Consider the following 15,519-nt stretch of genomic DNA (forward strand, 5'->3'; position numbering starts at 1 on the left):
GTTGAAAAGCACTTAATGTAATTATGCAATGTTCTGTTACTTTGTATTTACAAAGTTTCTTATGTCAGTTATTTCACAAACATGTTTTGTGAAATCTCAGTTCTTGAGACTGTGTTAGATGAAGGAAGACCATCTATGAATACTTTAAAAAGAGCTACAGTGCTAAAGAATAAATGCATTAAAAATTTAAAAACTGTGAAGTAATCATTCAAAGAGGACTTAGCAGGTTTAGAGGGTTTAAGCTTCTATTTCTAATCAAGTAAGTGCACTCTATCCCTCAAAGTGGTCTCTGAAGTTTTTATATGGCAGAATTGGAAAATAACCTTTGAGAGTGTCTGAACCTATTTTACAGAGCATATGTCAACATCTACAGCCATCTTAGATCATTGGAGCTATTGTGCTTAAAAATCCCATAAAATTATACAAAAATATGCCTCCTAAAACACTATGTGACAAACTGTGAATACTGAGTATGCATTCTTCAAATACCACCTTCTGTTTAATGAGGGATCTTCACCTTTTTACAAAAAGCACTGGCAACAATAATGCACATAACTTGTTAATTTGTGTTAAATCTTGCATTAAAGTTTAAAAAAAGAAAAGAAGAAAAAACAAATCTGGTCCAAACATATGCCTCCTTTACCACAGGAGGGAAATTGATCTTTTGTCTGTAACTGTCTCAGATATCCCAATTACTTTTGTTTCTATTTAAATAGAGGTAACTTTAAATATATGCATTATGTATTAAAACATTTTGTTAATTGTCATCTAGAACTAAGAGGTGCTTAATACATATTCCAGTAAACACCAGTGCAGTGAACAGTAATGTAAAAAAGCATCTACTACTGATTGTCAAAAGGCAAGGTAAAAGTAACCCATTATTCACATCAAAACTTGCACCTTGATATCCCCACTTACACTGTTAATAGCTATACTGAGCTGTTTTTAAAAAGGAGAAAATTAAACAACACTAGTAGCCATGTACTCCAAAATTCAAAGGTTGCATTAATGGGCTGCTTAAACCAAAAGAAGAAAAGTAGGTACTGTTGAAATTCAACTGTATTTGCACAGCCAATACATTGGGACCCTTATGAAAATCTATGATCGCTCTTGTTTACTTTCTCCAACTTTTTCATCACAGAAGGTATGATTTTATGTATAACGTGAATGATAAAAATACAAATACATGTAAACCAATGAGATATTTTGTTTAGTGTAAATTTACATTAACTAGAAAACACATTTTTAATTTTCATTTTTTATTTTGCTTTGATACCTAGAACTTACACATTTGTGGAACAGCACCTTGAAACATTTTGGTGATATTACACAGCATTTATTTCTATGACGTGATTTTCAACAACTGTAAACCAAGTATTGATACTAAATGTAACAGCATTCAAACAGTTCTTACTGAAGAATTTGTAGTTGGAATTTTATTTAGTTGCTTCTTAATTTGATGTCAACCATCAAATCTTCATTTTTAGTCTTGGCACTTTGATGGAATCTTCTTCAACTCTTTTTGAGATATCAATGCCAAGGGGAGCGCTAGAAAATAATAATACTTGTTACCTGTTTTTAACAAATGTCATTTTTACTGCAGTAAGAGGACAGCTCAGGAAACACAGCAGTGATTTCAAAGTTTTCTTTTTGGAAAGTCACTTTATTTAGATTCCAGTATTAGCTGGTAATTCATCTTGCATCTCACTGATGAATGCAAGACACACTAGCGGTTCATAGGTATGTTTTTAGTGATAATCCTAAAGGAGGTATAGCCTACAGCAAAGAAAACTTCATTAAGATTTTATTCATTAAGACATATAAAGCAAGTTTCTTTTGAAGAATAGTACTTTATCATTTTTTTCAGTGACAACTATAAAACAAAATTCTTGTCCTGAGACCTCCACATCTATCTTACTGGCAGTGGAAAGGGAAAAACTGAAAAACTATTTCATAAGTTTAAGTCCCAGCTGGCATTTTTGAAATACTGAAAACTCAAAATACTACCTATAATTTTATTCAACCCTAAAGCCCCAGAATCTACTTAAATCCATAAAACAAGACCTATCTAAGATTACTACTGGTCTACCAAACATAGTAAATTCAATCAACATTATCAGCTGTTGTATGTCAAATATGTATTTTTATTTAAACTTGATTGGTGATTATGAATACACAGTTTGGCTCAGCCTTTAGATTTATTCTGGTAAGAGTTGCTGAGAAGCTAGGGGAAGTGTACTGCTTAACTTATTTCTATTTTTCCATATTAAAATGGTAATAGTGAAATACAAATTTTATGATGTGTGATAATTAAGATTTCTGAGCCAAAATAAAAATAAATCCCAAGCATGATGATCTGTATTTCACAACTACATAGAAAAGGAAGTGCTTGTAACTTTTAAAGCTCTTATGCAATGCAAAGACATTCCACATCAGCTTCTGCTAGTCTTTTAAGTCTATATCTCCTTCTGTTTTCATTGACTATAGTAAGAAATGGACTGTAAATGAATTTAGTCACTTACTTTGCTTCATAGCGGATGCCATCAGTACAGTGTAAAACACCAAGTCCTGCACGTAACCTTTCAATGCCATTCCTAAGCAAGAAAGCAATTATATGAAAATGCACATCATAAATTATCTGAATACATATATGTGATTCAGTCACAATAAACAAATTCTTCACTCTGATGTTAAGTTTTAAAGAACACACAAAGAAAAACAGTCCTTACCATGCAATCATAACACCATTATCAGTGCATAGTCTTGGAGGAGGACACAGAAAAGCAAAACCATTTGCATCTGCCAAAATCTGCAGACCTTTTCGGATATACTGATTACTTGCAACTCCTCCCGATACAACCTGACACCAGTTTTGAAAACAAAAAAGGCATAACTCAAAAATAAGCAAGTAAGAGGGCTTTTAAGTACAGTAGTGGACCATACTCAATTACCATCCTATTAAAAAAGGATATCAGATCAAAGTTCTGAGGACAGCAATAAATAACAAGTTTGAAGATTAAAACATATCAGAAAAGAATGAGAAGTGAGCATATTATGCTAACAACATGCTATAAATAGAACAGCTGTCAAGTACTGGGCAGCACTACATCAAATTATGTCGCCTGAGTTGTTATGGAAGGTTAGATTGGTTTGTAAGAAAATCTATTTCTAACTTAAGACAAAACTATGAAAGACTTCATTTTAAGTATTTACATGACCATTGTTTTAATTCTGTATTTTAACTGAATGTAAAATGTTATTGATATCTTCCTCACCTGTAAATTCTTTATRCAATTGCTGTTAGAAACATTATTTTTCTATTTTTGCCTCAACTGCTTTGTAGTGTGCTGTGTTCACTGAAACAAGTAGTGCGTTTCATTCCAGAAGGAGCTGTGCTGTGGTGGAAGGTGATGCTGCTAGTCCTACCTGTAATTTGCATAGCACACTAAATTTTATAAAAAAGTGCTTTGAAGTCCTTGGGAGTAAAAAGTGTGTCCATAAGAACATGCCATATATCTAAATACAATCTACATAGTTGTAAGCTTTAAATAACAAAAAATCTTAAATTTAGTATTACTTTAACAACACACCATTGTGCATAAACACTAATGCACTACTGTTTAATTCAGTAACTATACTTAAGGTACAATTAAATACTTGTTTTCATTTATTTTGAAATAGCTCTGTTGAAGGAGAAAGTACCAAAAGGCACCTGCACCTTCAAGTGATATTATACAGTCAAATATAAAATGGAACGTTCCCTTCACATACACAAGAAGAAAATAATGTATACCCACCAAAGTTGCATTTTTTGGTGATAATATGCTATGTTTTATGCAGAACAGCATGGCTCGATATGTCCGCTTGACAATATGAACAGCCACTGCGTGCTGTGCAGCAGCAGCAATATCCTTAATGCAAGAGAGCAGCTCTCCCTTCTGAAGACCTGTAAAAATGTATGACCAATGGTTTTTCCTGAGTATAGCTCATCAAGAATATAGTTTATATCTGACTTTGTTTAAAAATACCTTCTTCTTTTTCTTTCTGTATAATTACTTTATTGACAAGATTCTGAAGTCCAGAAAAAGAAAAATCACAGTTACGATAATGTTGCATGGGAACTCTGAATGTGTAATGCTGCCGGTTTCCAGTTTGAGCCAAGTGCTCTATAGCCTTCCCCCCAGCCATGCTGTGGCACTCTGGGTGTTTGCTTAAGGAGAGTCTTCTTGCTACCTGAGGAGGAAATAAAATACAGACTCAGAATGAAGAGCCAAATTAATTCTTCCTGTAACTGCATCACTGTATTGAAGTTAGTGGAGTTAAATTAGATGAATAATTAAATACCACAAAATCCAACATTCCTAACATGAAAGTATGAACAGGGCAAAATAAGGGCAAGACTCTGTGGGATGGTAGTGTAGGGGATTGTTTTGCTAGCATAATTAGAAGTGCAGTTCTAGAATGACTTAGGCAAATATGAGGGTCAGCAAATTTTGCAAGAAACATAATTTGCTCAGTTTTTGTGCTGTGGGAAATAGATGTGGGCAGCCACATTGCATTATCAGGTAAATAAAAACAAAGCTGATTTCATAACAATCCTCTTTTCCTTTCCATTCCACTCACCTCCACCCCTTTTTTTAATACACACGTTTAAAAACTCTGCTTGTGTTTGAAAATAATTGGAAGTGGCCAATTTTACAGATTACGCTCAGTGACCCAAACAACTTGGATTCTGAAAGCCAAACCAACCTTTTTAAACTACACAATAAAACTGGTAACACAAAGGTTTTAGCAGGTATTGTTTTAAATTGGACAGTATGTTTTAAATATTATTGATCTTCTCAGTACTACTCATTTTTACAATGGGTACCACTGAACCTTCCAACCTTCCAATTTTGGTTGTCGAATTTGTCTATTTGTTAAAATATAATTAATAGATATAATTTACTACTGATGCTCTAAAATGCATAGATTTTTAACAGCCTCTTGCCTCCTAAATCTATGATATTTCAATACACACAAAAACCATTGACTAAAGCTCATACTGTTTTTTATTACTGTCTTCAGGCTGATGTTAATACTACTACTTTGTAGTATAATTACAGTAACAAAAAAAGTAGACTGATGTATGCATAGAAATATTACCTTGTCCAACATGTCACCTGGTGCTATATCTATTGACTGTCCAAGCAGAAGGAAATCTGAAACTCCTTGTGCTACCGCCAAAATACAGTGGCCTCCGGATAGTAAAAGAACTAAGAAAGGAAATTCCACTTGATTTGTCAGTCTAATGGTAAGTGCGTGAGCCTCCATGTGATGAATGGGTATGAAAGGCTTCTTATACTTGTTCACCAATTTTAAGCTGTATTCCAGTCCCACTCCAAGACTTAACGCAAGTCCTGGTTTTACCGTAGTTGCAATAGCAGCGAGTTCATTTACAGAAACTCCACTGATGCTAAGCGCTTCTTTTACTATTTGCTCAATATTTTCTCTGTGAAGTTGCTGTGCCACCAGAGGAATTATCCCACCTGTTCTAGTTAAAAACAAAGAATTATAATACATTTGTATTTCATAACAGATAGAATCACAGAAAAAGCAAATTTAAAACACCTCTTAACCTTGACATATCTTGCCTGTTTCCTTAGTACATTCTCAAATGCTTTGTTTAATGTAAAGGACACCTATGTAGTGAAGAAATCATCATTTTCACTGGGGGGGCAGAAAAGTACTTTACTTGCTCAAGTTTGATATATATTTCTCTTAAATGTAGCCATACATTGTAGCAAAACAATTTCTGTAACTGAATATTCAAAATCACTGACCCCTAACTGTCAGTTCAGGTATTTAGCCACCGGTGCCTATTTTCATTAATTTTCTCTTATAACATTGGAGACATTGAGTGATTATAACTAATAATAATTTGATGTTTAATTAAGCTAAAAAAAATAAAGTTAAATAACCTATCTCTTTTTGAAAAAATAAACAAACAAACACTAGAGGAAACTCCTTAAATACACAGCATTTCTTACTCTCACCCTTACTAGAAAAATGTGTTGGGGCCCAAAAGATACGTCTTTACACCCACACAATTCATATCAAGTATTTTGGAGAAGAGAACAGTTTTGTGCTGACAATGTTACAAGTAAGAATAAGATCATTAGTAAGCATATGTAACCACAGTTACAGTTACATAATAAAGCACTGAGAGCAGTACGTCCTTACTTCAAATGGACTTCCTTTTGACAGTGTAGTGCTTCTCCCAGAATATTGCCGGCATCATCCACCACAGCAGCACCAGTATCATCGCAGCTTGTTTCTATTCCCAGAACTAGTTTCGGAAGACAGTGTTTTCCAGAGTGAGTAGAGCTGCTTCTTAGCCATGCARCTTGGCCATGTTTAATTGATTTCAAAAGGCTTTTAGTAATGCTGTTCATTGTTAAAAATTTGTCTTGTAGTTACATCTAGAAAGGAACTGTACAGAGATCATCTCTTCAGAATTCAGGTTTTACAAAGGTCTTTTTATCAAGGCCAATAACCAGCAATTACTGAGGTATCAGCAATATTCATCCAGACTGTAATTTACTGAGGATTAATTTAATCCATTACTTTAAAGGTGGTTTACATACTATTCATTTGTTACATCCAGCAGCACAAGGGTGATAAAATACTCCACCTGTATTTTGCTGGCTGCTATGCTCTCCAGTCTTCTCTCACCTTCTTTCACCTAGACCACTGCTTAAGGAAGTGCCATGTCTGACCATGGAGCAGGAGACAGGCATGGGTCAAGTGCCAAGAGGGAAGACATTTCACGTCCACTTGAAACCTCTTTCTTTCTTTGAGTTTTCTTGTGCCTACTCAATTAATACTGAAGGATTTTAAAGCATGTTCTCTTTCAGATATATGAAAAGTAATGAATTTGGCAATTTTTAGGTAAAATATACCATATGTGTATTTAATTCTCTGAAAGTCAGGATTTTTAAACCTACATTGCTCTGAAGGGGTGTTTTTACTTTTACAAGTATGAACTACTACCCATGATTTATAAGACTATAGGAAAAGGAAAAGTGTTATTTTTCTTACAAGAGCTGGGAGCTAATGTCTTTGTTTTACCTTAACCATGCTCCAAAAATAGTTTCTTCGCTCCTGCTTGCTATCACGCTTCCTACTGTCCTAAGGAAGGGACACAAACCACAGAGTAAATCAGATTCACAGGAAGACGGAAACGTTAGCGAGCCTCTTATCGCAGGCAGCGCGTGGCCCGACCCCCGTTTGCTGTTAGTTTCGCCTTTAAGGAAGTCCCGCTGCTCTCGCCGTCCTCGGGCCGCGGCAAGGCGGGCGCCGACGGCAGGACGCCGGCGGCAGGACGGCTGCACGAAGGCGGGGGCAGCTCCCCCTCGCAGCTTCGCCAGCCGCCGGCGAGGGGCGGCTCGGCTCCCCCCGGTCGCTCCCCTGCCTCGTACCGGTACGTTTTTTCGCGCGGCTTTGCGCTACCCCTTCCCTTGGGGCTGAACGCGGCGGCCTCACGCAGGCCCGGCCGCGGGCCCCCCTCCCGCCGCCCGGGCCACGCTCGCGCAGGCCGCCGCCATCTCAGCGCCCCACGGCCCCGCCCCGCGCCCCGACCGTGCCCCCGCCTCACGCGTCACGTGGCCCCGCCCGCAACGGCCCGGCCGCTGTCGTCCCTGACGGGGCGCCGCCGCCCGCCCCCCGCGCCCGCCGTTTCTCCCGCCTCCCCGGGGGGCCGCGGCGAGGGGCGCACGAAGGGCGGAGGAGGCGGCGCGGCCGGGGGCGGCCCCGCAGCGCCCCTCGCCCCCGCCGCGGCCGGGCTGCAGCACCACAGAGGAAAGGCGGCTGGGCGGCGGCGAAGGACTTTATTCCGTCCACGACGTGAGTCAGCGAGCCTGGTACAACCGCCAGAAGGGAACTCCCGCCCCCTTCTAGACAAGCTTTACCGGGCCGTAACACCGATCGACACGCTGCCATCAGTCCGTGCTGATAAGTTCTGTCCCTGTCTTAAAGCCATTGGCACTTGTATACAAAACACTGATTTTTCAGAAACAGCACTTTCAGAGGGCTAACATAGCCGTGTGATGGACGTTATTTTAAAAGTAGCCAGTTATCACATTGTGCACAAATAACTTGAAAATTTATTTACTTGTAAGACCTATCCAATTGCTAAAATTTTTTTTGTAACTAACTCATTAGCTATTTTTTTTAAACAGCATCTTTATCAAATTAGTAACCCGAAAATTCTCTAACATGAAAAGAAACACACCACTGTGGGGTTTGTTTGTTTTTTGCTCACAGGCTGTGTCGTTGCAACCAAAATGTAAATCAGGGCCATGATACTAGAAATTAAAAAGTCACCTTTGAAGTCTTGAATGAAGTTTTCTATCTAATCTGTTTTCAGCTGGCAGCCACTCGGTAGATTTAAAATTCACCTTTTTTTTGAAGATACAGGAATAAGTGCTCAGTGCTCTAGATGTAACTCCTTCGCTCTAGTTCCAGAGTCGATTATATACAAGACTACTCAATACCACACAGTACCCTTAAAATGCTGCATTCCTGCACATTTCCCAGACACACAGATTATTTACATCTTTTTCTGCAAACACATACAGTTAGGCCATACAATTTGCCTACTCACCTATTTCTGGTAGGGCTTCTACTCTAACTTATGATCTACACAGTTTCTCTTACATATTCTAACACTGTTATTCTCTAACGGAGCTGCTTCTCCTACAACAGCAGCACCTGTTCCCCCACCATCACAGGCCTCTCGACTATTGAAATACAATCTGTAAGTCAAGTACCAGAGAAAATAATCAAATATCCACACCTTAACAGAAATTTCAGCTTTTCAGAATGTCTCATTTACACACAGAAAATCAATGACAATTTTTGCTGGAAAGCAAAAATGAAACAGAACAAAAACAACATCGGCAATTTGTAGCATAAGTAAATTGAGCTAATCAGGTTGATGTAGAAATCCCCTGAGTTGACAGTTAAGGACTTTCAGTCTTTGTGACAAAGATCACAGGAAAAAATAAGGCATTGATTATACCATCAGGTTATACTAGCAGTCACAATATTTACTGAGACAAACTTTTCCCATGCAATAACAAAACAAAACCATTTACAATCCAAAAAGCAATAACTAGCTACTTTTACGTAATCCAAGAATGCCACCTCACCAGTCCTTTAAATTAAGGATTCTGGATTCAAATATTAAGTTACCATTTGTACTATGGTGATTGGGTGGTTGTGAAACATTGCTCTCCATTTCAACAATTATTCCTACCCCTTTACCAGTCACTTGCATCAGCCAGACATATGCATCATCTTAGTGTTGATTACGCTATAGAGCTGGGCCTACCCAGTTCCTCATGGAAATCTTTCTTCTAGAGGTTTCCAATTCACATTTAAGTATTTGGAGGCATCTTTTTATAAACTCAACTTTCATTCCAGACAGGGTCGCAAGAAGTAGTAATTGGATCCCAGAGGTAAAAGCATCTGAGTATTATTAGATAAGCGGCACAGCAGCAGACTACTCTTTTCCTTCTCCGGAGGAGAAGCAGCAGCAGTGCCGGGGCTGGTTGGTGTCGCACCTTCTGCTCAGTATTTATTGATGCCAAAGATTCTGACACCATGCAGCTGCGGCAGCTTGGGGATGAGCACCGTCAGGAGAGAGGCCGTGTTCAGGATAAAGTGCGTTGGATCATACTTCGTGTAGAAACTCGCCAGGAAGTACCTGCAAGAAAAAGAAGGAAGCGAGCTTAGCTGATAACAACCTCGTCTAAAAACAAGCAAACAAACAGAGCATAGTTTAACAAGGGGTTTAGTTAATCAGTAGTAGTTTACTCATGTATTCCTGCACTAGAAATTTCACTTTAGATTCTAGGTTTTACAGCAAAGCGATGGTCCAAGTATCTTCTTCCCATGCTTGTCACAGTGCTAAAAAGTACCTCTCAGCTGGTATTTTCCTCCAACATTTCTCCCCTCCAACTTGGGAGTCTCTAAAGTCTTAAGTTACAAGCCTAATTTGTGATACAGGTTTTAAATGGTATAAGACCCATTAGTGACATATATGCATCACAGCTACCCTGACAAGCTCAGTGACAAAACATTTGGCATTTTTCAATGCAAAGGTCATTTATGCTGAGCACATCTGTGATCAGCATCATCTTGAAATGCTTCCAGTCTAGCAGATGTTTCCAGGACAATTATCTTTTAAGCTAGTCTATAACCTGTCCAACTGGGAAAATAGGGGAACATGCCTCAGAATCCAGTTCACATCCAAATTTCTTACACTTCGAACCAATAATCCCATCTAATTCTTTGCAAAAACTAGTCACAGAAATAAGACTATCAGATTGCTTCTTTGGCAGCAAAAGGAAAGCGTTTGTTCAGCTTCTTGCACATTACTGGTGCGTGCAGAGAACCGTATACCTGGGTTATGATTATAAAAGTCCCACTGGAAAGTGGCAAGCTATCTCTAAAGAAAGATCTTTTTGTAGAGTTTTATATTGTTTCAGTTTCCATCCCTTGTGAGACAGCTTTCTAAACTTGATGCAGGAGCTTACCTTTCTCCCCCTTCCCAGCCATGCAAATGGCCAGCTTAACAAAAAAACAGCATGGCTTTTTAGAATTGGCTGTTAAATACTTATCTGATTTCCTGTAGTTACACAACCGTATTTTTGTCAAGAGACATGAGGTGTAGAATTTCTATCAGAGTTCTGCTTACATAACTCATGTAAACAGAAGACAGTCTGTACAAAGTAAAACTGGCAGGCAAAATCACGGAGGATCCCGTTCACCGAGCACTGCCACATTCCTCATAGCTCGCAAGCTGCAAAACGGTTAATAAGTGCCATAAAGTAAGGTACATGTAACTAAGGGTATTTACATTAGTTTAGATTTTAAATATTTACAACTTCTCAATCTCTTAAAAAAAATCAAGAGTTAATAGCAAGTTTCCTTGTGAGGTTTCTAATCTTTAAAGCCTGTCCCATTAAAAACTGTTAACAAACTTTGACTTCAGTATTTGAATTAGAGAGTGTTGAAAGCTAGGTGAGGAAAGAGTGTTGACYGTATAGCCTGTAAATATGTACTCCCTAAATCTATGATGTAGAAAAAAACAAAAAATCAAGAGAGAAAAATACTTTTAAAAAGTAAAATGCAACTCATTTAATTGCAGCATCTGAAATCATGGTTTTAGGATTCAATTCATGCATAATATAGTTGAGAACTCACAGTATTATAGGAGAGATTGTGAAGAATTTTCTTGAAGATGTAAATTGTACTCCATAATCCAGTTGCTCCCAGTGTGTTAGTAGCCTAGCTTTCCCCTGATCAGGTGTTTCAAAAGGAGTTCCCTTAACTGCATGCAAAAACACATACATTCCCTGGGAAAAATAAAGAGCAAATATAATGGCACTGTTATTTATGTTTTATATAATTGTTGCATTGTTCAAGGTATTGGGAAAGAAAAAAAAAAGAAAAAAGAAAGGTTACACAATCAGTGGCATAGCCAGAGTCAGAACCAAAGTCTATGTGACATCCAGTCCAGTGCCTTGTCCTCTACATTAGATGGCAAAGATTGAATGAACTCAACCAATTTTAGTAAGCACAAGTTTAGGGCTGCCAAGTTAATTTTACTGCTTTTCTAACACTGTGGTAAACTGAGTGACATAGAGTCTGTGCAAAGTAAAAAAATCTATATAAAGTACCTACCTATCTACTATCTAAAATCTATCTATCTACTAGCAATATCACAAGGAGAAATTTTGAAAGCGCTCTCAACCCACCATTAGTTTCAAATGCTCAGAAGCTACTACCTGTTGAATACTATCTATCTCCTTTCCACACTGGATTGTTCTTTGTTTTTAATTGATGGGCCCAAGCCATGTCTAATCTGCTCTGAAATATAAATTTTAGCCCACTGTTTTCAGATAGTGGTGTCTGCTCTTTTCCAGTTTTCATAAACATTTTCTCCTCTATCCATGAGATACACAAGAATCTCTATCAGCAAATGTCAAAGACCTCAGTTTTCTTTCTTTCAAGTGCATTTATTTCTTATGACATATACGTAAATTGCTAGAAAAAACTTTATATAGAAAAATCACAGTTTTTCACAGTTCTTATAGAGGAAGCAAAGGTTAAGCAAGTCACTTCAAGTCTTATTCCACTTTATTAGGAACAGCCTTCTTGACTGGTGGAATATTACCATGGATAAGAGAATTAATTTGCTTAACTAATTCTTTGATCCATGATGTTTGCTGCATCTCAGTTTAATAACCCAATCAAACAGGCATTTTATTTTTGTCACTTTTTAGGATGAAACCAAATGCTTACTACCTGTCTTATTTTGCACTGGTGCTTGCGGTAAGGACAACCAAAAGTGCTTCTGAGGTCAGCTAAGAGTTATCCAATAGTGGAAATGCAAGGGTTTTTTTTTTTTTTTTTTTTTGGTCAAACCATTCAAGGTTATGTTTCAAAATAAGTTCTGTTTAAATACTGACATATCCAAAGTATGGTTTATACCCATCTTCTGTTGCTCCATTGGAAAAGTACTTGCCAGTGCTTGTTCTCATCCCTGTTGCTAACTATAGCTACTTGCAATGAATTCACTAATGTATTTGGGAAATCCTTAGTAATTCCTGTGTCTGCCAATATCTTCCAAAGTCAGGCATGCCTGATGCTATCAAAAAGAATGCACAAAATGCTATAATAATACTTACAAGCTCACTACTAGTTTTAAGCCTAGCTAGAAAAATAAAGAGTCCTTGAGGAAAAAAAATAGAAGTTTTACAAGCTTACAGAGGACATCACCTAACCTTTGTATTTAAGGTGACTATCATTTTCCTAAATAGAGAAGAAGCTACCTTTTCGTCAAGACTTCTTTGTTGTTAATCTTAGAAAGCTGAGTTAGCAAATCTCAAGTATGATGTAAACTGCTGGATTATGGCCCTCTTTTCTTTGAGCTTGGCAGGACCACTATTCAGACTTGCATTACTTTAAATGATCACAACAGAATTATAGCATCCGGGGGAGAGGAAGGGGAAAGACTTTCCAAGGTCTTCAGCTTCCGAACGCATTTTTGCATGCAAAGGACATCATATGCACCAGAATCCACTGAATAACAAATGGCTTCAGAGCTTGGGTCAGTGTGGTCCAGCTTTTCCTCACTGCTTTCAAATCAGATTTGTATTATGTCATGTATAGTGACAGAGTTGTATGTTGAAGTAATTCTGAGCTAAAACTTACCTAGCTTGATCAAAAATCAAAACAAGAAGAAAAAGAACACAAGCATTTCCATCCAAAGAACAGGTATCTAAAGTAATAAATTTAACATTTTGGGGTTACTAACAGATTTATGCAGAAACATTAGTAGATAATATCCACTAATCACAAACACAGTGGCTCTCTATCCTGGGAGTGGTATGTCTGCTTACCAACACAACAAAGCACTGTAAGAGTCAGTTGGCTCGCTGATTTTTATGCCTGTAAAAGATTCTAGCATAACTAAATGCCTTTAAGTAGAGTACACAGAATACAAAAGGAATCTTTCATGACTTTTGTGCTTAAGTCCAAAGCAATAATCAATCATTCCTCCTCTCAAAAACACCCAACCCATTTAATAGCAAATAAGCCAAACAGAGAAGGTGTTTCGGCTAGCTAGCTTTCATTATCTATATATCTATTTTTCTCTTCGCCTGCTTCTAAAAATATATCAACAACTTTTTAAAATGTTGTTATAAGACCGGATACTCACCAGATTGTGAATGACATTTGTTAAAGTCCATGCAATGGGGACACTGAAGAAAGGAATGCTGAGCAAGACAATGTGCAGCAAGCCAACTCCAAGCGCATATGTCAGCCACATTCCTCGACTGTTCATCACCCGCGTGTTTGGATTTACCTCACTGTGGGCAACTCCTACGTTCATTTTTGCCCTATAAAACAGAACTACTTGGAGATTGAGACTGTTGTAACATAGAGGTACTTAATAAAGCTTAGCTTTAGAAAAAAGTATGTTTTAAGTAAGTTTGGAAGGAACACTGTGCATAAGCTAAGATGCACTTCAAGATCTTCAAGTGTTGTATGATTCATACAGAAGTCAGTGCAAAGGGGGTGTGGGGGATTGTTTGCTCAAAAAAAAAGAAAAGAAAAGAAAACCTGCCACATAAGCAGCATTTGAAAAAAAGAAAGTAAGATGTTCTGGGAGAAGCTGAAGTAACAAAGCTTTGTCTCCTAGAGATCTGCAACCTTTTTTCCTCTAAATTTCTTTCTGCTTCCGCTACAATACCCACAGTTCTCCCCCACTTCCCATATCAGGCTGTTTCTCCTCCTGTCCTTCACTCATGTTATAGCTAATCTGTAATTTTTCATACACCAATTACCCAGCTACCTACTGCTAGAAAGAATGAATAAGGACTAATTTCTGCCTGCTTTTCTTGCAGCAGAGTACAGATTTCAGATTTTCCACCTCTCCCTAGCTATTTATTTTCTGCAAGTTTTGGAAGACTTATCTTTGACACTTCTATCTTGCAAATCTGGCTGAAATCAGCCATTGCGTTCAGAAAGTTTGTGACATACATATGCATATACATACATAGCACAAATTCATAAACCTGTTTTCTTTAGGAGATTCACAGAATTTACTGGAGGTGACCCTTTCTCATGGCCTGGGGTATTAAACTTTGTAATCACTATTAAAATATACTACTGTATAGTTCACGCTCACATAACCTGCAGGACTTTACATTTGTTTACAGGACTGGGATGGAGAATTTTTAACTTCTTTCTCAATCATTCTACAAAAGTGTTGCTTAACTGGCAGAAACAGTTTGCTTTTTGATAAGGAGTTTGTTTCTTATACTTGCTTAGTGCCGTAAAGCACTGCAATACCTAAGCATTTTGTAATAACAACAGTAGGTTGTAGAATAAAAATAGATGCGATGAACCTGGAACTGAAGCAATGCTGATTACAGTCAATACTTGTGCAAAGCGTTTCAAAGCATGTGCATGCAAGGAACATGTTACTTGGGACTGGTAAAATGAGATTTTTTCCTCCCTCCCTAGGAGGGAGCATGGCAGGTTGGCACCTATGGAGGCCGGTCAGCATACGCACTGTGGAAATCAAACGTCGCTTCCTATTTTTCCCCACGTTTTTTGTTCGATCAAATGAACACATGTTAGTTTGCTGTATCCACATGCTTTCCTTCTTATGGCCAGAAGCCCGGCCAAATTTTGGCTTACGAAATTTGAACGGACTTCTGCATCTCCTCACCAGGGTCATCCTCATTCGCAGGCTTGCAGTGAGCGTGCGCCTGCCCCCTTCCCACCCCGGGGCGCGCCCCGAAGCGGCMAAAGGCGCCGCCGCGGGGGGCACAAGCGGAACAGAGCCGGCGGCAGCGCGGCTCCTGCAAGGCGGCTGCCGCCCGCCGGGCTCCCCCGGTCCCGGGGACACCTGCTGCGGAGGCTGCAACCACCCCCAAACCCCCAAGCCTTCCCGGGGCC

General features: G+C 38.4%; 2 protein-coding genes across 4 annotated transcripts; both read right to left on the reverse strand.

The window, feature by feature from the left end:
* Positions 1 to 1,234: 1,234 nt before the first annotated feature.
* On the reverse strand, positions 1,235 to 7,451 carry OSGEPL1 (O-sialoglycoprotein endopeptidase like 1). Of its 3 annotated transcripts, none has more exons than XM_026091700.1 (7): positions 6,223 to 7,451; positions 5,146 to 5,533; positions 4,029 to 4,233; positions 3,798 to 3,946; positions 2,730 to 2,860; positions 2,523 to 2,594; positions 1,235 to 1,548 (listed from the first exon to the last, which is right to left on the reverse strand). In XM_026091700.1, the coding sequence occupies exons 1-7, from the start codon at positions 6,432 to 6,434 to the stop codon at positions 1,470 to 1,472; spliced, it is 1,236 nt and encodes a 411-aa protein (XP_025947485.1). In that variant the 5' UTR covers positions 6,435 to 7,451; the 3' UTR covers positions 1,235 to 1,469. The 3 variants fall into 3 exon arrangements, 2 of the variants coding, with proteins under 2 accessions (XP_025947485.1, XP_025947486.1); XM_026091701.1 differs by having other exon boundaries at positions 1,457 to 1,776; XR_003257854.1 differs by lacking the exons at positions 1,235 to 1,548; positions 2,523 to 2,594 and adding an exon at positions 3,276 to 3,426 and having other exon boundaries at positions 2,790 to 2,860.
* Positions 7,452 to 8,116: 665 nt separating this feature from the next.
* ORMDL1 (ORMDL sphingolipid biosynthesis regulator 1) lies at positions 8,117 to 15,422 on the reverse strand. The gene is made up of 3 exons (XM_026091735.1): positions 13,772 to 15,422; positions 11,251 to 11,402; positions 8,117 to 9,748 (listed from the first exon to the last, which is right to left on the reverse strand). The coding sequence occupies exons 1-3, from the start codon at positions 13,943 to 13,945 to the stop codon at positions 9,613 to 9,615; spliced, it is 462 nt and encodes a 153-aa protein (XP_025947520.1). The 5' UTR covers positions 13,946 to 15,422; the 3' UTR covers positions 8,117 to 9,612.
* Positions 15,423 to 15,519: the final 97 nt, after the last annotated feature.

Source organism: Apteryx rowi, unplaced genomic scaffold (genome assembly GCF_003343035.1).
Source record: "Apteryx rowi isolate R43461 unplaced genomic scaffold, aptRow1 scaffold_92, whole genome shotgun sequence".
NCBI lineage: Eukaryota > Metazoa > Chordata > Aves > Apterygiformes > Apterygidae > Apteryx > Apteryx rowi.